The following is a 13,420-nucleotide window of genomic DNA, read 5'->3' as shown; positions in this document are numbered from 1 at the left end:
ACATCAAAGGAAGGAGCTCTTCAAGCAGTTGGTAGTTACAGGACCTCCACCTGAAGGAGCTGCGATAGGTCCCTGGTTAAGAGGGAGCCTGAGAAAAAGTTTCTTGCTTGGAAGAAACTTGAAAATTCCTAAGCAGGAAGCTTAGGTACATTCCTTTGTGATAGGAATGAGTACATTCCTTTAATGGAATATGTCCTCCTGGTTTGAAAAGGAGAGATAGACATGTCGTTCTGGTCTTCACCTGGGAAGACAAAATGGAGGATTTTGTAATCATTTGGCATCCGATACTCTTTGGGGATGAGATAGGGCATCCCATGAAAGAGTAGTTGTGGAGGACCGATATTCTTTAAGGACTGGGGAGTCCAAGATAAGAATAGTCCTCATGGAGCATATCCTGAGAGAACCCGGGTGGGGTATGTTCCGAGAGAGACAATGATGAGTGTGTTTATAAATCATTGGTCTTGCCAGCATTGAGCTCAGATCTTGTGGAGAGATGGAGCTGTTAGTCAAGTCCTTGTTATGTAACAATGTTAGTCAATATGATGTTATAACAAATGAGTTACAAATCCGAATTCTTCTTAAGAGATTCTTCAAATTGAGAAAGTTCAAGGTACGATTATGAATACCTCCTTGGTTAAGAGGAAGCGTTGAAAAGTGTAACTAGGTTCGGTCTTCATAATGACATGCAAATATGATTTTATGTAATGAGATGTAAATAAGAAAAATAAATTTATTATATTAACTTGCTTCATGGGTTTCATGAGCAAGGGACTTTGTTTTTGAGTCAAGACTCCAATTAAGAGTCTTTAGGATTTATTTGTCATCTAGTCATAAAATGTAAGAGTCATTGTCATGTAAATGAAGTCATGTTACACTTTGTAAAAGGTCAATATTATCTATGTAAAGTATCTTGCAAGAAGTTGTCACCAAACCTCTTCAAGTCGGCCTACAAACAATGAGGAAGCTGCTAGATCAAGTCGGCCTAACTCTAGTTGTCAAGTTGGCGTAAAGGGCAGCGAAGGAGGTGTATATATAGCCTAACTCGTCCTCCATTTGAACACAAGAAACTCGACTTACTTGAGATAAGAAGAAGTGCGAAGATAGGGTAAAAAAGAAGAGTGAAGAAGGAGTTGAAAGAGGAGTACGAAAGAAAGAAAGCGAAGTTTAGGATTTCTTGTAGGACAACGAAGTTTCTTCTGGGACAACGAAATTTCTTCTGGACAGCAGAATCTTCTGGGGCAGTGCGAAGTCTGGGTAGCAGAATCTTCTGGGAAGTGCGAAGTTAGGGAAACTAGAGAAAGACCGTTTTGGGAGGTCGAAGTAAAGACCTAGAAACTGAGATTCTCTAGGGAAGCCGAGGAGAAGTAGTAAGAAGGATAGAGACTGAGTTTCTCTTGAAGAAGTTGAGGAAAGCAGTGTGAGAAAGGCAGAACGGAGGAAGAGGCAAAGTATCAAGGTTGGTGACAAGGTTCTTGGAAGGATACTAGAGTCAAGGGTCTGTGTAATGGTCTTGGTACTTCTCAATTGAAGATCTAGAAGAAGAATTTTGATCGGGTTTTCCTCTCAAGAGGTGAGAGGTTTTGGCCCTGGCTGGAGAAGCCTATATACTATGTCACTTGTCTTTTTTGTTATTGCATATTAGTAATTGTCTTGATGAAAGAACACATTAATAAGCTAACGAAGAATTGATTGTAATATGAAGAGGAAAAAGAGCATCACAAGCAATTATCAAGAAGAGAAATTGTTATTTATTGAATGCCCTAGATTTCTCAACAGATCCCCCACTTCCCTTAACCTTACCATTGCCCTTTACAGTAAGAGCAACATTCTCCTCATCATCTCCATCATGTTGGCCTACATTTTGGAACCTTTCCTTCTCTCTTCTTGTATGAAATCATCCCACAATCTTTCGCAAATGGGAAGATTTTCCCGTGCAACAATCCCATCAAGAAAGACATCCCATTTCTTAGGAAAACCACTCAAGACTGATCTCACCAACTCTGAATAAATTCTCCCACTGGTGCCAACTCATCTCTAATTTGTGTGATCATAGTGAGTTATGATGCAACTGGGTTAGTTTCAGACATCTTGGTACTTCTGTATTTTCCCCGTAATACCATCTTCCTATTTTCATTGGAACTTTAGTATAACTTAGTTAAGGCTCCCCACATATCGAAAACATTAGGAATGGCATGGTCTTTAATGGAATCCAGAAGAATTCTCTTAGCTTTAACATTCCTCTTCTTGTATTCTGCTAAAACTACTATGCCCGCAGGAACAATTATAAACTTCTCAACAATGTCTCACAACTCTTGTTCCTCCAGTAAGAAAACTATCCTTTCTTTCCAAAAACTAAAATTAACTATCCAAATCAACCTATCCTCAGATCTCAGCCCAGTAGCCATGACCTACCCAACTGACCAATAGTACTCTTCCCTTCACTTTCCAAACAAAACCCCTGTAATATCCGTGTCGACTGAATCTCAGAGCCCTAGCTTTGATACCATGTTGGAATTTCTATTTAACACAAATCTTGATTTCAACCCTCAATAAATTACTTAACACAAATCTTGATTTCAACCCTCAATAAATTACTTAACACAAATTAATGCGAGTAAACTATCCCGCATCCTAATATGAGATTTATGAGCAGAAATACACTGAGCTAACAAATCTGAAAATGCATAGTGGAAATGAACAGTAGACACATTTATCATACATAGACACACGGGATTTCTATTAAAAGCCCCTGGAAAATCCCTGAAGGGAAAACCAGTCAAAAGAGAAATTTTATTAATGACCTCACAGGAAAAGTTCTGAGTTTACAACAGCAATGAAAACAAACAATAAATGCACTGTACTTTCCTTTTTTATGCTCAGCATTGGTTTTTATGCGCAGCACTGTGTATGGCCCTGTACCTTGTTACATCACCACGAAAAACGTGCCTAGAATTGCTTTATGGTACTGTACAGTACTATACATCCTTCAAAACTGCTGCACAGCCTGTGGAAAAATCGTTGTATGGTCTGCCATTAATGCTTCCCTCTCCTTGGAATGTGTGCCCCTCTCTTGTTTTGGGAAATGCACCCTCCCTCTTGCTGCCCCTCCTCCTTAAGCTCTCCAAAATCTCTCTCTCAAAAGGTGTGCCTATTCACTCTCCAAAATCTCTTTTTATGTCTCATTAAAATGGTTGTAACTTAACTCTCTGATCTTCAATGGTCAAGATTAGATCTTGGTCGACGAGATTGATGGATGTGAGTTAATCTCTCGTTGAGAGCACTTAAGTGACCCAACTTTATATTACAAGGTCACTTTCACTTTATAATCATTAATTATAAAAAGCATTATATAAAATCACTTTATAAAGCCATTGATATAAAAAGCACTTTATAAAATCATTTTATAAAGTCACCATCTAGAGAGTGTCGCTCGGACACTTCCACATGCTAGGCACTGCCAATGTGGAAATACCTCTCCGAGCTATCCCGAAAATCTAACACCTTTAATGCTTCAATGCTTGCACAATAACATAAAATCAAGATGATAAATAGAATACCTATGCTGCATTTCTTTTAGCTTCTTGTTGCATAATGTTATAAGTTGTTCCTAACTCAACACTATACCAGTAGCTACTCCACTTGTTTAACAATCCACCAAAACAACCTTGTTAACATTGGGTAATGTTAACACACATACCTCTATGTTCAAACTCCCTTGGTTGTTGATAAACCTTGGCACTTGATGAACTATGTGCAAAATAAACTATTGTGGCAACAAATAGTGCCTTTAATGCTTCAATGCTTGCACAATAGTGTAAAAGTCAAGACCGTAACTAGAATACCTATGTTGCGTTTCTTTTAGCTTCTTGTTGCATAATGCTATTAGTTGTTCCTAAGTCAACACTATGCCAATAGCGACTGCACTTGCTTCACAATCCACCTAATGTTGTTGACATTGGATAATGCCAACACATGTACCTCTATAATTTTCTGATTTGGTAACTGAAAACTCCTGTGTGCCTGTGTACTCCATTGCAATCCTTGTGCCTATATGCATTCTATCATTTATTAACGTATTTTGTTGAAACTTTCGATAAACTTCCTATAGAAATTTGCAACCCCATGTAAACCCCTGCCCTTTGTGACATTGCAAGGTGTACAGCATTCCAATTTGCCTTCAGTTTCTTTGAATCCTTGTGCAATCCATCCTTGAACACTATGAAGCTAGAGTACACTAACTTTTCCTTGAAGAATTTACATTGCTAGTTTAGGCATAATTAACCTTCCCTTAGCACTTCAAATGCTAGTCTCAAATGCTCCAAGTGTTCTTTTGGGCTGTTGAAAATGTGGCATGGAAGGTCTTCTAGCTTGTGCCTTAGTCAGAAAGACCACGAGATTGTCTTTTTCTTAGCATATGCGAGCTCATGAGTTAGACTCCAGTTATGATGAGTTTATTTCCAGTTTACTGAAATAATCATCAAGATTGCATGCATAGAGTTGTAGCTTCAGTTAAGTGGAGTCTTCATCAATTTGACTACAGAACGAGGTGGCAGTTACAAGTTTAGTTAGAGCGAGTTAGTCTTTAGTCTTGATTGAAGGAAGAACGAGTTAAGACTCCAAGTTTTGATTGGAGAGAGAGCAACACTCTCAGTTAACTCGCAATCAGAACTTGAGCTCTAAATTAAGCTGGGGCTCCTTGCATGGTTACCTATAAAGAGAAGGATGAAGGCAAGATTCTTCACAAGTTTGTGAGAGCATCTTTGTTGTGTGTGTGCACAGAATTGAGCAGCAATTGTGTGCTAGAGAATAGGAGCAATTGTGCGCAAGAGAATAGGAGACTTGTGCACTACAAAATAGGAGATTTGCTCAAGAGAATAGGATTGCTTGTGTGCTAGGAAATAGGGACCTAGTGTGCAAGGAAATACGGGCTGTTTGTTAGCAAAGATCAAGGAGCAGGGATCAGGGTTTGCAAGGCAAGTTGAGGCTAGTTCAGCACGAGAACGTGAGTGTTCTCAGAGAGACAGATTGCTTTGTAATAAATCCAATTGCTCAAGAACTATCAATAAAATATCACAACAAAGAAAGCAGGTTTTTCCATTTGGGTTTCCCGGGTAAACAAGTGTGTCAATTTGTGGGATGTGTTTTTGTCTCTGGTGTTTTATTCTGCTGCTTATAAATTGTTAAGAAACTCTGTATCTTGGTGAAAGTTAAACTTGGTTTCAGGTTTCAGTTATTCATCTAAGTAGTTGCAGAGTTTCATGGAAACTTAACATGTGCTTTTGCTAAAATTCAAAATTTCATCTAAATATAGAGATACAAACTTACCAATGTACAATCACAACATGTCTCTGATTAATCATATGGATGTGCTTGGTGTGTTGCTCAACTCAAACATTATATCTTACCACTCATACAAACATCTCTAGTCTTGAATGCAATTCTACTCGTCGCAGTCTTTGATCTGGATTTGGTTTCACTGAAATGTTCTTTATACAACTTGGATGGGATAGATGTCATGTTTGTAATGTTGACCATGTTGGAAAAAATAATGAAATAATAGAAAAGAATAATACTTCATAAAATTATCTATATTAAAGCAAATCATATCAACTAAAATTAGCATATCGGGAGATTTTGGACAAGGAAATAGATTTCTAGATACCACAATGAGAATTTGTTCCATTGAATAATAATACCTTCATGTTATAAGGCATGTATTTACATGAAAACGTTAATAGAATGCAAGTGTGAATACAACGAATTGGGAGTATGGAATTTTTTGCAACGAATAGTAGTACCTTCTTTTTAGTAGTGTAGTTGACACTGGAATTTTTTTCCTGTGATAATATGATTAATATCGTTGAGAATATGGAATTTTAACATAGTGCACCTGTGTTAATGTGTGTGTGTTTAATTTATGTGTAGATTTATATAAATAATATGAATACAATATTTGAGATTATAACAGCATATATATCCCTCTAGACTCCAGAACTGTTAAACACCAAGGGGGATTCAATCCCTTGAGGTGTAAATCTTTTCTCAAGTTTTGCCATTTAAAAGAACTTTGCACGTCAAGGGATTTGATCCCTCTTGGCACTTGATAGATCTGTGAGGTTTAAGTGGATCTATGTTGGTAATATTCTTTCAAGTCTTTTTGTGAAGTATCTCGCATCACTTAGATTGTCAACTAGATCATGCATTCTCGGCAATGGAACCCATACATACCTATTTTTGATTTTGCTCGACATCTTGAAGTTTGTACCTAATTTACCAGAACTGTTGCTGAGGTTCCCTGAAAAGTGAAATGCTATTCCCTATTTTGGAATTAAGGAGGAAAAACATAACCAAAAGTTTTCTACACTCACATTTAAACTTTTACCATTTCGGGGAACGTTTCAGACAGAGGCATCAAAATTTGTGTCTAAAAACATTAAATAACACTAAAAAAGGAAAAAAATATCCTGAAAACATCTTACACTAACCCTATAACTCTAAAAGTGAACCTCAAAACTTAAAAATAATGCTTCTTGGGCCTCCCTTAGGCATGCGAATACTGAGTTCTTCTCGGGTGCTTTTCTTGTTGGTTGAGAGAAATCAGTGTCAGCTGGTTCTTTGCTCAAGGGTTGAAAGTTGCCATCTAGTTCTACTATAGTTGACCCTCTTCTCATTGTTTCATTTTGAGCAAGTTATAACTTACCCTTGAGAATTTGCAAGACCTCTAGCGTTAATTGAAATTGAGTTGTAACTTACTCTAAAGCTACATGGAAAATAGTCTTCTTTCTAGACCAATATCTTTGATGCCAAATATTTGCATCTTGAATCAACCTCTCAATTCCTTTTTCCTATTGGGAAGTGTACCTATACAGTCTAATATTTGGCGAATTGTGTTGTACTTGAGATCCACTTGTCTCTTAATGGAAATCTTTTTGCTTCATTAAGTACTTTGTGATGTTGTGTAAGGCTATCTTGTAGCTCCACCTCGAACACCTTGCAATAACATTACCTCACCCATGTTAAACTACACCTTACACTCGTCAGTCATCAGCACTTCATACACACATTGAAACTAGAACAGTATATATGGATGCAGGGGCTTATTTCTTGTTAACTTCAACTTTTCTACCATCTCTACTGCAAACATAATTTTCTGTGCTACCAGAATCAATAATCACTTTATAACACTTACCTCATGCTTTGCATTTTGTTTTGAAAACATTCTTCCTTAGCCACATATTTTGTTTTGGCATCTATTGCTAATTTTTTTAATACGGTCAGTCTTTTGTGCATCATCAGATTTTCTCCATATTGTGCTGCTATTTCTATTGATTGATTGTCTGCCCTCAGACACCTCTCCCTGTGCGCATTGGGTTTTTATTTCCCTTTCTGTGCAGCTTCTCTTTCTGTACACTCAAATGACTTGTGTCCTCCATCTCTGCATGTATAGCAGTGTATTCTTTCCCTATAACTACCAAAGTTACTCCTCATCCTTTGAAAGCTCCATAACTTTTGTTGTGTGCACTATTATCATTATTCTTTAACTTTTTGTCATGCATATTCCACCTTCCATGTGCAGATGTGTTCTCTGCCACCACCACTGCTTACTCTGAGAAAAATCTCTCTGTTGTCCATGTGCACTAGCTTATCTTCTAACTTTAGGGCCACCTGGTATGTGTCTTTAACTAAATGCATTTTATGCCATTCCTGGATGTTTTTTTTTTTTTTTTTTTTTTGCAGCTGCTTCTGCAAGAGCCTAGAAAGCTGTTGCGCCTTAGGCAAAGGGGTAACAGAGGAAGCTGGAGTTCCCACCCATGGTAGCATCCAGGGGGAGTGTAGAGAAAATTGCAGACTTGGGTTTTAGAAAGGGTTGTTATGCCTTGCCATGAATCCTTGTCATTAATGGGTTCAGCAAGGGTGACCCTAAATCTTCATACATTTCTAAAATAATTTCCACTGCTTTGCCATTTCTTTGTTTGACTATATTTTTCTGCACCCTTTGGATGTTTTACATCAAATCCCGCTTTCATGTCTGCATGCTTATCTATATTCTCTCATTCTCTGCAATGGAGCTGCAGCAGCTACCTCTGCAGTAACAACTAACCATGTGACACATATATGTTCATAGTTGTCATGTGACTTAAAGGATGTTACCTTAAATTTTTCTTGTTGCAATGCTTTAACTTTGTAGAAGTTGTAACACTTATCTTTGTTGATATCTGTGGGATCTGTACATGAAACTTTTTCTATTTCTTCACGTCTATCACAATAACTTTTTCTATGGGCAGATTGATGCGCATATTGGAGGTGTCAATGACCTTTCTTTCTCAAATCCTAGCAAACAGCTGTGCATCATTACGTGTGGGGATGACAAGATAATCAAGGTTTGACGACAGCGCCTTTTAATATGTAATGCGATCTGCGAATTTAATTCCATGCTTCCTAAGGATTTAATGCTACATGCAGGTATGGGATGCAATCACTGGCCGCAGGTTGTATACTTTTGAAGGTCATGAAGCACCTGTGTATTCAATATGCCCTCATCATAAAGAAAACATTCAGGTTAGAAGTTCTACATTTTGATATCTAGGAATTGGCACATAAATGGGTTCAATGCTTGCATCATTCTATACTGCTGCTGTTGATTCAACATTCTCTGAATTGAGGGTTTGCTTTGTTTCTTGCTTTTCAGTTTATCTTTTCAACAGCCATTGATGGAAAAATAAAGGCTTGGTTATATGATCATATGGGCTCAAGGGTTGATTATGATGCACCTGGACATTGGTGCACCACTATGGCCTACAGTGCCGACGGAACAAGGTTTGATAATTAATGAAAGCAATTACAACCTTGACTTTACTAGTTACTAGTTCATTAGTTTAGTCAATGTGCTCACAACTACTATTGCTTTCTATAGACTGTTCTCCTGTGGAACTAGCAAGGAGGGAGAATCATTTCTTGTTGAATGGAATGAAAGTGAGGGAGCAATTAAACGGACATATCAAGGATTCCGTAAACGCTCTATGGGTGTTGTACAATTTGACACCACACGAAACCGCTTTTTGGCTGCTGGAGATGAATTTGTGATCAAGTTTTGGGACATGGACAACACTAACCTGTTGACTACAGTTGAGGGTGATGGGGGACTACCGGTACAGTTATAGAAGCACTTGCTATTTCTGTGATTGCAGATGCATTTGCTATTTCTGTGATGTACTTGCTAGTTCAGTCCTGATTGTTTCCGTTTTGCAGTAGAGCTGTCATTTGCATGTGTACGTTAATTAGGTCCTTTAAGATAAATATTTTGTTTGTGCCCCTTTATATAGGCTAGTCCCCGCCTCCGGTTCAATAAGGATGGATCCTTGCTAGCTGTTTCAACTAGTGACAATGGTATCAAGATCCTAGCCAATGCTGATGGGCTGCGATTGCTACAAAGATATGAGAATCGCTCTCTTGATTCATCAAGGGTTCCTCCTGACACTGTGTCGAAGGTAATGATTTTGAATTTGTTATCCTTTCTCTAGATTTTCTCCTCTCTCCAGTAAAAACATCACTAACTTGGAGTTAATCCTACAGGTGGCTCCAGGGAATGCACTTGCAATCGTTAATGCAACTGCAGGGTCGACAACTGTGGGAGCAGAAAGGGGTAGTGCTTCAGTTTCCATCTCTGGACTTGTAAGTCTTGATGTTCAACATTGCTAATCCTATAATTTGCTTTGCCAGACTATTTACTTTGTTAGGAAGTAGTGAATTAAACCTAGAAAGCATATATATATGTTTGTATGCTATAAACTTAATGTAAAAAATGTAGTGTACGACATAGAACAAATAGGTTGGTTTGCATCTTTAAATTTGCGTTAAGGTATGAAAATGACATCTATACATTGGTTATATATGATCTTTTAGAATGGAGACACTAGGAGTATTGGGGATGTTAAAGTCAGGGTGACAGAAGAATCAATAGAGAAGAACAAGGGCTGGAAGTTGACTGAAATAGCTGAACCTTCTCAGTGCCGGTCACTAAAACTTCCTGATAACTTACCAGCGAGCAAGGTATGCTTCTTTCAGGTTTGAAAATCGTGATTTGAAGGTATGCTTTACTTGTAGAGACGTTGCAGTATCATGCTATTGTGAAACTTGTGTTGTCAGTAGAGGTAGGAAATGCAGACTCTACATATATTCTTTTTGGATTTTGCTTTGTTGAACACTATGTAATATCTGCAGAAATTACATTTAGGACCTTTCTTGGAGGGTGTGTTATCCATGATATCCATATTTTCTGGTTGTACTATGCAGATTTCAAGATTGATATATACTAATTCAGGAGTTGCAATTCTTGCTTTGGCTTCCAATGCTGTTCACAAGCTTTGGAAATGGCAGCGTAATGAGCGCAACACCACTGGCAAGGTGATCCTTTGTTACAGTGTCCAGTCTTATTTGTCTTTTCAATATGTTGTGAATTCTGTAGGCCTATTCTGGTGCAAGGAAACCATTCAATTGTGTTTTTTTATGTCTGCTTAACTGTTGGTTACTTTAACAGGCAACTACTAGTGTTCATCCTCAGTTATGGCAACCTGCTAGTGGTATACTCATGACCAATGACATAAGTGACACTAACCCGGAAGATGCTGCCCCATGCTTTGCATTATCAAAGAATGACTCTTATGTTATGTCAGCCTCAGGCGGGAAAGTGTCTTTATTCAATATGATGACATTCAAGGTGATATTCTATATATGTCAAAAAAGTTATGATCTCCAGTTAGTATTACTATTGAAATGTATTTCATTGGTGACTTGATTGTTCTTGTTTCAAAATATGTTTACATTGTTCCAATTACTAGCTTCACGAAGTGTATTTGTTTGTTGACTTGCTTGTTCCAATTTCATTATCATCTGCAGACAATGACGACCTTCATGGCACCACCACCAGCAGCAACTTTTCTTGCTTTCCATCCCCAGGACAACAATATAATAGCAATTGGCATGGAAGATTCAACAATCCAGATCTATAACGTTCGAGTTGATGAGGTTCTTCCCCAGCAATCGTTGAAAAATTCTGTGGTCAACTATGTATTTGATCCACCTTCCTATTATTATTTTAATTTGAAGATAGTTTGTAACTGAATGCCTGTTGGAATTCAGGTAAAGAGCAAACTCAAGGGACACCAAAAGAGAATAACGGGACTTGCTTTCTCTCATGTATTAAATGTTCTTGTATCATCAGGGGCAGATGCGCAGGTAATTGCCATAGCGTGATTTGTACTGTTAGTTTTTATAATATTATGTACTAGTACAAAGATTTAGGTCCAATTTTCTTTGGTCATGATACACGCTTATTCAATAGAAGGTAACTGCCTCATCAAAGACCCTGGTTTGGTCTTTTGGTGTGGAGTTACAGTTACAAGCACAAAGATTGAGGTCAAGGTTCATGTCATATATCTTGATGTGGTTGACTAGCAAGCTAGAAGATGGCATACACATTAACTGTTGGGCTGTATTGTTCTGCAGCTTTTCATATGGGGAATAGACAGTTGGGAAAAGCTCAGAAGTAAACCTTTGCAGATTCCACCTGGTAAAGCAGTTTCACCTCAATCAATTACTCGAGTTCAATTTCACCAGGACCAGATACACTTTTTGGCTGTGCATGAAACTCAGCTTGCTATCTATGAAACAGCTAAACTGGAACGCCTCAAACAGGTAAAAATCTCAATATTTTTACATTTATGTCAATGGCTTTGTCTGTTTGAATTTCGTGGTTGCAGTTTTTCAATTGGCTAACTAGCTGTTTTGCTGAATGCTGGCAGTGGGTTCCTCATGAATCTCTTCCTGCTCCAATATCAAATGCTACATACTCGTGTGATAGTCAGCTAATATATGCAAGCTTTATTGATGGTGCTGTTGGAGTTTTCCATGCTGAAACACTTAAGCTACGGTGCAGAATTGCTGCATCAGCCTATCTTCCCCATAATGTCGTGTAAGTTCTTATCTCCCATTGAAATTCTGCTGAGTCAGCCACTGCGTTGTAGGAGTTATCTGCTGGTTAATGTACCATATATCTTGTGTATGCCACTTATCAATAGAGATACAAGCTGAGAATTGCATTCACATAAATATGCATGTGGGCATGTCCTTTTTGGTATCTAAAAAATGACAGTTGCAAGAGCCTTTTCTCTAACTGTCATCTAACTTTTTCTACTTTTGGGTAAACTATTTTTGCAGCTCTTCTGTATACCCACTTGTTGTTGCAGCTCATCCATCCGAGCCAAATCAATTTTCTCTTGGGCTTTCAGACGGGGGTGTAGTTGTTTTCGAGCCTGTAGAATCAGAAGGGAAGTGGGGCACTGGACCACCTGTAGAAAATGGGGCAGTCAGCAGTGTCACTATTGTGCCGAAAGCTGGAACTCCAGGTTCAGAGCAAGGCCCTAGGTGAGCTGTCTGATTTGTCACAAGCTTTAACAACAACATTGTGTGCAATCATGAATTTTACAGGTGATGATATCACATGTTGAAGCCTGGCATCTCCATTGCACATTAATCTACTTCAAGTGCAGCGGTTGAATTGTACATTGATACCGAAGCATGCAAATGTTTATGAAATATTGCATGCTTTTATTCAGAAGCTTCTATCAATCCACTGTTCACAAGCAAATATGCTCTTGCTATAGATGGATTCAAAAAGGGGTAGAAAGTGCTTCCTGGAAAGCCATTGATTTTCGTGGTGGCCAGAGTCTGTTTATAACATTAAGCTGCGTTCCATTCTCTAGGGGGTCGTTGGCCTGCTTTTGCCATCCTTGTGTACAAGCTTTTATTTAGCAGGATAATTCACTCTTGTATTTCTTATTGCCATGTCTCTACAGGTTTCTAATCGCTGAGAAACTTTGCCATTATCAGAGAATTATTTAAATGTAAGATTAAAGCAGGTTTTGGCATATGAGTACTTTATCAGATGTCATCCTAAGAACTGCCAAAATTAGTTGGTATCCTTTGGTATTGTACCTGAGAATTAGGTTCCCCAAAAGTTGTTTCATGGGGAGTGCTAGTCTTTTTTAGTACATTGCTGTTTAATACATTTAAAGCATTAAATATTGCTGTTTTGGAGTTACTTCATCCTTTTCTTCATTTCCAGCTTTCTGTAACGGAAGTTTCAAGAAATGCACCGTGAAGGGCAGGTTTCATTCAGCTGAGAAGCCAGCTCTGAGGGGTATTTATTCTGCTAAAGTCACCGAGGACTGTACCTCTTGTCATTCCTTTTTGAGTTCATGTCATTCGGGTGGACTTCACCCTACTGGGTGGCTTGAAACCTCTCAAACCTCACTAGTGAACCTACCCTATTGGCAGTCGTCTTTGTTTTAACCGAGACCGTTCAGGTTTCCGGTTTCCAACGTTCCCTATATTACATAACCATCAGCATGCATATTGGTGT

General features: G+C 38.3%; 1 protein-coding gene across 1 annotated transcript in view; it reads left to right on the top strand.

Annotated features, from left to right (window-relative positions):
* Window positions 1–13,099, top strand: part of LOC149171825 (protein TPR3-like) — an 87,300-nt gene extending 74,201 nt beyond the window's left edge. Inside the window, exons 13-26 of the mRNA XM_089424131.1 lie at window positions 8,286–8,381; window positions 8,464–8,559; window positions 8,690–8,817; window positions 8,915–9,149; window positions 9,324–9,488; window positions 9,574–9,672; window positions 9,904–10,050; window positions 10,294–10,404; window positions 10,538–10,717; window positions 10,897–11,025; window positions 11,140–11,235; window positions 11,506–11,694; window positions 11,802–11,971; window positions 12,217–13,099. Of these exons, the coding sequence (XP_089280257.1) occupies window positions 8,286–8,381; window positions 8,464–8,559; window positions 8,690–8,817; window positions 8,915–9,149; window positions 9,324–9,488; window positions 9,574–9,672; window positions 9,904–10,050; window positions 10,294–10,404; window positions 10,538–10,717; window positions 10,897–11,025; window positions 11,140–11,235; window positions 11,506–11,694; window positions 11,802–11,971; window positions 12,217–12,427 (2,052 nt within the window). The 3' untranslated portion in view covers window positions 12,428–13,099. The remainder of the gene's footprint in view (window positions 1–8,285; window positions 8,382–8,463; window positions 8,560–8,689; window positions 8,818–8,914; window positions 9,150–9,323; window positions 9,489–9,573; window positions 9,673–9,903; window positions 10,051–10,293; window positions 10,405–10,537; window positions 10,718–10,896; window positions 11,026–11,139; window positions 11,236–11,505; window positions 11,695–11,801; window positions 11,972–12,216) is intronic.
* Window positions 13,100–13,420: the final 321 nt, after the last annotated feature.

This window comes from Pinus tabuliformis, chromosome 4_2 (assembly GCF_031772625.1).
Source record: "Pinus tabuliformis cultivar Carrire ecotype Pingquan chromosome 4_2, CPIR1, whole genome shotgun sequence".
Taxonomy (NCBI): domain Eukaryota; kingdom Viridiplantae; phylum Streptophyta; class Pinopsida; order Pinales; family Pinaceae; genus Pinus; species Pinus tabuliformis.
This window is presented reverse-complemented; position numbering and strand designations above follow the sequence as displayed.